The 7,451-nt window shown below is 28.5% G+C and overlaps 1 protein-coding gene across 1 annotated transcript; it reads left to right on the forward strand.

Moving 5' to 3' along the window:
- The first annotated feature begins 413 nt into the window (after window positions 1–413).
- Window positions 414–1,041, forward strand: LOC111901019 (calcium-binding protein KRP1). Its single transcript, XM_023896885.2, has one exon. The coding sequence runs from the start codon at window positions 607–609 to the stop codon at window positions 967–969; it is 363 nt and encodes a 120-aa protein (XP_023752653.1). The 5' UTR covers window positions 414–606; the 3' UTR covers window positions 970–1,041.
- The last annotated feature ends 6,410 nt before the right edge of the window (window positions 1,042–7,451 follow it).

Genomic DNA, 7,451 nt, shown 5'->3' on the forward strand with positions numbered 1-7,451 from the left:
TTCAATTTGGTTTATATAACGTAGAAAAATATAATATGAACTAAATACCACTAATAACAGATATATACATGTCACTCAAATCATACAAGAAAGCTTAGAAGGTTAACATTTAACAAAGACATAAAAAGAAACTTGGAATAAAATATACAAGGAAGGTGAAAGGCAAGGGGAAATGGCAGGATGGTGTCACAAAATCAAAATTAAATTTATGAATTATCGAAATAAAATTAAAATATGTAATATTATATTCTAGAAAAACATTTAAATAATATTTTCAAAGATACTCCATTTTGGGTGTGCTCAACACGAGGGGACCAACATAGCCAGCTGCCCCCCAAACCTTGTTATGAAACGACACCGTTTCATTCTCTACGTATTAAAAATTAGAAACAGAGCTTCGTCGAAACTAATGAATACGCGAATCCAACGCTGGCTGTACCCGTGCTGTCTTCCGATGGCTTTTCTTCCCCTTCCGGGAACCTCTATACACCCACCGTCCACCTTCCTCACCTATTTATTCAACCACCTCTCTCTAAATCTCCTCATCGATCTCAAATCAAAATATTGAAATCAACCCAATTCACTAATCAATTTCTCATTCTCTCTATGGCAACCAGCAACCAATCTCAATCTCAATTCCAAGATTTCTTGCCTGTAATGGCGGATAAACTGGGCGGCGATGGTTTAATTGAAGAACTATGCAATGGGTTTCAGTTGCTGATGGATCGTGAAAAGGGTGTGATCACTTTCGATAGTCTGAAGAAGAATTCTTCCCTTTTAGGTCTTCAAGATTTGTCAGATGCTGATCTTTTGAGCATGTTGAGAGAAGGCGATTTCGATGGTGATGGTGCGCTTAGTCAGATGGAATTTTGTGTTCTTATGTTTAGATTAAGCCCTGATTTGATGCAGCAATCTGAGTTTTTGTTAGAAGAAGCTTTGGAACAGGAGTTCAATAATTTCCAACATTGAATTGTAAAACTTTCCATTTTAGTTGTTGCTTGTTTCTTTACAAAAATTATAAATCTTTGAGTTTGTTGATAAGTGATATATAATTATATATGATATCTTCATCCTATATTGAATTGAACATTGTTGAATATAATAGTCGAGTTTTTATCGGGTTATGAGTTAACTCAACTCGAATTTACATTGAAATAAAACGAGCTCATAATGTAATATAAGTTACAGATATCGAGCATTTCAAGACTAGTAAATATAAATTTACGATAATAAAATGAAATGACCAGTAAGACTAGGACTAGGATTTACACATTAACCTAAATTTGAACATGTAACACAAAATTATCATCGATCTTACTTTCATCAAAGAATTTCATGATTCCCGTTTCAAAACACTCTTAACAGAAATTATCCTTATGGTGACCATTGTGCATTATGAAATACCAACCAAATGTAATATGCATAAGGTTTTATTTCACAATTTTGACCAAAGACAATCCCCTTTTGAAATTCTTTGATACAAGGAATTGCTTCAAGCAAAGTAAATTCTCTTTTCTTAATCTTCTGTATTCACATATATCAAACTTCGGATATTTCGTATATTTAAGTCTTTTGAAACCTAAATATAGTTAGGAAAATTTGAAGACATCAATTTATAAATTTTATTAAATACATGTTAAATTTGGTACATGGTTAATAAGAAAGAGATCGAAATGAATTTAGAGATGTGTAATCTACAAATGTGATATTGTAATCTAGTTTTGAGTTATTTTCTAAATTATAATAAGAGTTTATACCTTTCAATCTTATGTTCTTATTTTTCTGCATATTAATATTCTTTCAATTGGTATCAGAGTAATCTGCCAATAATGATCGGGCCGTCGGATCCAGGTATGCCCGTAACAAAGGAGAGTTTGTCCTTTTTATTCCATGTTCCAATGTTGTCTGCAACAAATTACACCGTGTGGGCAATTTCTCAAGTTTTCTGCATATCAATATTCATTCAATTGGTATCAGATTAATCTGCCAATCGTGATTGGACCATCGGATCTAGGTACGTCCGAAACAATGGAAAATTCGTCCTTTTCATTTTCATGTTCTGATGTTGTCTGCAACAAATTACACTGTGTGGGCAATTCTCATGAAGTTGATCTTAAACTTTCATCAAGTTTGGGATGTTACTGATCTAGGAGTGAATGACCTGAAGAAGAACAACATTGCTATAGCAGTACTTTTCCAAGAGATTCCCGAAGACCTTATCTTGCAAGTAGGAGTGATAAGCACGGAAAAAGAAATCTGGGATGCCATAAAAACTTGTTACCTTTTCGCATATAGAGTGAGAGAAGCACGTCTACAAACTCTTATTACCGTTTCAAATTAATATATTATTCTCATATATATAATATATGAACAAATAATTTTATTTTAATTTATTAATCAAATAATAAATTCAACCTCTGTCTCCAAAAATCATATGTCTAGTTGCTAGTTTTAAGGGCAACCTAAAAGGACTGTGCTACTATCAATTTAAGTATATACCAATTATAGTTATGAGATTAGACACCTAATCCAACAGTGTCTCACTTGGATAAGTCTAATAACTATAGTTGCCAATATAACTTCTAAAACTGATTAACAAGTTGTAACTCTTAAAACTGTTGTCAAACTTTGACCTAGTGAATTACATGTCCTAAGATAAGTGATCAAATATTCCTTCGTTCTTCAAGATATCGCACGAACATGAGACATAGATTATAATCAATTGTTTCAATGAAAACTTTAAAAAACGCTCTTGGTTGGAAACAGTGGAGTTTTCATTTTCCATCTTAAAATTTAAAAAACTTTGGGAAACTATAAAAATCAATTTTTTAATTACATACAATTTGGAAAAATGAAAATTTTCATTTTTTTAGAAACTTTTAGAAAAGTGAACGAACCAAACGCGTTTTCAAAATTTCCGTTTTTCTTGAAATTTTTTTCTAGAAAACTAGAAATTTTTTCCACAATTAAACGCCCTAAGGGTGTGTTTGGTTGTGAAAAACCGTTTTCATTTTCTAAGAAAAGTTTTCAGAAAAATAGAGTTGATTTTTCATTTTCAATTTTAATGAAATTTTAGAAAATACATTTTGTTGGAAGCGATAAGTTTTCATTTTCCATCTTAGAAATTTAGAAAATTGTAAAACTTGCTTTTCTAATTTACATACAATTTGGAAAACTGAAAAATTTCATTTTTTTAGAAAACTTTACAAAAACGATCGAATCAAACACCTTTTCAAAATTTTTATTTTTCTTTGAATTGTTTTCCTAAAAAACTAAAAAAAAATTTTAGAACCAAAGGAACCCTAAGGGTTTTCCAAATTCCAGAGGCAAATTGAATTTATGAGCAGTGGGATTATAGGCCCCTATCGAAATCTTATGGGCTATGTTGATAGCATCTAAAATTCGGGCTTAAAGGAATATAATATACTAAAGGCCCTCGATGACATAGAGGTGTCATATTCTTTCCACTTTTTAGTCTCGTTTTTACCCTTTGAAAGGATTTAATATGTTGGTCCATGTCCCTAATCATAGTCTAGGAGTTGACAATGGTCCAACTTTAGGTTTGCATCTCACTTTAATATAATTTTTAATATTATAAGTCTTTTTTACAGTGTATTTTCTTCTAAAAAAAGGGACGTTATTATTATAATTCCATATATTTGGTTGAGATTATGCATATTTACTGAAATAAGTACATTTGCTTTGAGAATTAAACATCTTTTAGTATACGATTTTATGCCTAAGATTGTTGGTATCTAAAACCCGAACTGGAAAAAAATTTGTTTAGTCTTTCATTACTTCTTTATTGACAAAAAAAAAGTAACTACATTTCTATCCTAATAAATGAAAATGTTATTGCCACTTGTCATTCTTTCATTTATTTGGCCACATGTCATTTTGTCATAATTTTGAAATATATTTATTTTCCACTTGTCAATTACTTCATTATTCATTTCCACTATATCATTAACTAGTTTATAACCCGTGGGCACCACGGATTAGAAAGGTAAGAATAATTTTAATTAATTTATAAGGTAATTCTTGAGCAATGATAAAAAAAATTAACAATTTAATAAATTAGAAAATAGATATTACAAATAAATTTTTTGTTGACATGTTTGATATGTGTAAAATGGAGGAGTGAATTAGTGGAAAATTAATTAATGAGGAAAAACTTTAGAATGACAAGTAGCAAATAATTAATGTGAAGCTCTAATTGATTGATACGTGGCAAATGTGATACTCTTTTATTAGGTAGGGAGATTTAGTTTCCATAAATTAAACCTACAATAATAACTATTAATTTAAAATTTGAAATTTTCAATTTCAATTTCAAATAAATTTACACTTTAAACATTTGTATTTAACATTTTATTATAATAACTTTTTTAATACACGGGTCTAACAATTAAACACATAATTTTAATTAATTAATTTTTTGCACGTTTTTTTTCTCATAATTTTCACTTATTTCATACTTCAAATTCAAAATAAACTTTTCATCTAATCGCTCCTGTTTAACATTATGTTTTAATTAACCCGTATAATATACGGGTTTCACAACTAGTTTTTATAATAGTTCTTATAAAAAAAATTATTTTGGATGCATACGGATTGAAGACGATCCACTTCTTATTCTTTTCAGTTTTTATTACAGGATCAAAATCACAAACAAACTAATTCAAAAAGACTACTAATTCAAAAAAAATTAGAGTTTGTATCAAAACCCGAAAAAAATATATACGAGGTGACTATTTTTACAATTTTGTCAAATTATTACAACAAAAATCATAAAAGCTTTTACATGAGTTTGGGCTTCGGCAAACACAAATTCAAAAACCAAGTCCATAACAAATCATACCGGGTTGTTCTCTTCGGCTAAATGGAAATGGCCGCTGCTTCTTCTCTTTGGCTATTTGGAAGGGCTCTAGATGAAATGGGCTTAGAGAGTTGACCAAATAAGCTGAAGCATCGGGCTTCTTATGTTCTTAGCCCACTACACATCACTGTTACAGTTGCCCTGAAATTCACAACGGGCTTAAATGGTGTACCTAGTATATATATATATATATATATATATATATATATATATATATATATATATATATATATATATATATATATATATATATATATATATATATATATATATATATATATATATATATATATACACTAGCCGTTTAGCCGCGCAAAGCGACGGGTGCGGATCAACAAAATTACATAAAAAATTTGTTAAACAAAATGACGAACAAATAGAGATTTCTTATATCTGGGCTAGGATTAAACGTAAGACATTTTTGGGCTTATTCGATTTTAATAGAAAGAAAAACAAAGGAGGAGGTAGCGAGCATGAGAGAGAACCAAGGTTTTACGGTCAATGGTAAGACATTCATGATAGACGAATGCTAGATCAATGCGCCTCTTCCAGTTTATATGAAATGTTTTATAACGTGTACATCGTATTAGACCGATTCAAATGGATATGAAGAACACTTGGTCAAACTTTGACCCATTCAAAATCTTATCATCATCTTATTTGACTTTTTCGTTATTATTGACAGATTCAATATTTAGCGATTCAATTGGATATGAGGAACACTTGGTCAAAGTTTGACCCATTCAAAATCTTATCATCATCATCTTATTTGACTTTTTCATAAATGTTGACCGGATAAGATTTAGTATTTACTGATTCAATTGGGTATGAAGAACACTTGGTCAAACTTTGACCCATTCAAAATCTTGTCATCATCATCTTATTTGACTTTTTCATAAATTTTGACCGGATAAGATTTAATATTTACCGATTCAATTGGATATGAGGAACACTTGGTCAAACTTTGACCCATTCAAAATCTTATCATCATCATCTTATTTGACTTTTTCATATTTAACCCATTCAATTTGAAGATAAGCTTAGAAGACCTATTCAAAATCTGTCTTTGACCAGATAAGATTTATTATTCTCCATTGCATAAAATTATTGTATATGATGCTTAAAAACTTGTACCTCTTAAAATTTAGCAAAATCTTGTAAATAATTTTTAAGGTATATATATATATATATATATATATATATATATATATATATATATATATATATATATATATATATATATATATATATATATATATAGGACTTAGGAAATATGTGACTGTCATGTACCTAAGCTTATATATAGAATATTCCAAACTTTGTAGTTTTAATCCATATATATCAAAATCAATTATGATGCCTCGTTTACTATTCTTCCTTAATCATGTGACTTACTAAAATCGATTGAAATTATATTTTTTTTCTTCATTGTGTCTAAGAAGTTAAACCATTAAAAATTATGACCTTTTAATCAACTCTTCTAAAAATTACATGAAATAGAATAAACGATAAAAGAAAAACATTCAATAACTCAATCAAGGTTTACACAAATCATTGGAAATAGTTTTTCAATTGAAGGACAAAACGTTTGAGTTATATTCGATAAAAAATATCGTTTTTTTTTTATTTTTTTTTATTATTTTTTTAAATACTTTTCCTATAAACTTCAATGTGTTTTGCAATAAAAAAATATATCATTGATATTTTGCATTCCATTATTTAACTCAATTAAATGATATTCTATTAAAACAAATATAAAAGAAAAATGAAATTAGATTTTTTTTTCTTTTTAAAACTATGTCATTTAAAAGGTTCTATACCTAAACTTAGATAGATAACAACCACATATTCACTTTTCCCATATATATATATATATATATATATATATATATATATATATATATATATATATATATATATATATATATATATATATATATATATATATATAGGGAGTGGTTCAAATGAGAACCAAAAAAGGTTAAGAACCGTAAGAACCTCTAACTTTAGATGTTTATAAAGGGTTTAGGGTAACCCTAAACCCTAAACCCTTACCCTAAACCCTTACCCCTAACCCTTAACCCCTAAACCCTTTATAAACACCCTAAACCCTTTATAATCACCCTAAACCCAAACCCTAAACCCTTAACCCTAACCCCTAAACCCTAACCCCTAAACCCGAAACCCTAAACCCTAAACCCTTTATAAACACCCTAAACCCTAAACCCTTTATAGACATCTAAAATTAGAGGTTCTTAGGTTCCTAACCTTTTTTGGTTTTCATTTGAACCTTTACCTATATATATATATATATATATATATATATATATATATATATATATATATATATATATATATATATATCTTTACTATCTTATAAAAGAAATCTCACTATTTCTAAAAATAGATTGAATATAATAATATTATTTTTTTAAGACGTTCAAATCATTAAGCTAATAGTACAAGTAGTCATCAATAAAATAATATTAAATTTTAACCTGTGTTTTGAATCCTTATATTTCTCAACAAATTCTATCTCCTTCCCTAAATTTCGGATAATTCAAAGTTTGAA

Source organism: Lactuca sativa, chromosome 7 (assembly GCF_002870075.4).
Source record: "Lactuca sativa cultivar Salinas chromosome 7, Lsat_Salinas_v11, whole genome shotgun sequence".
NCBI classification, from domain to species: domain Eukaryota; kingdom Viridiplantae; phylum Streptophyta; class Magnoliopsida; order Asterales; family Asteraceae; genus Lactuca; species Lactuca sativa.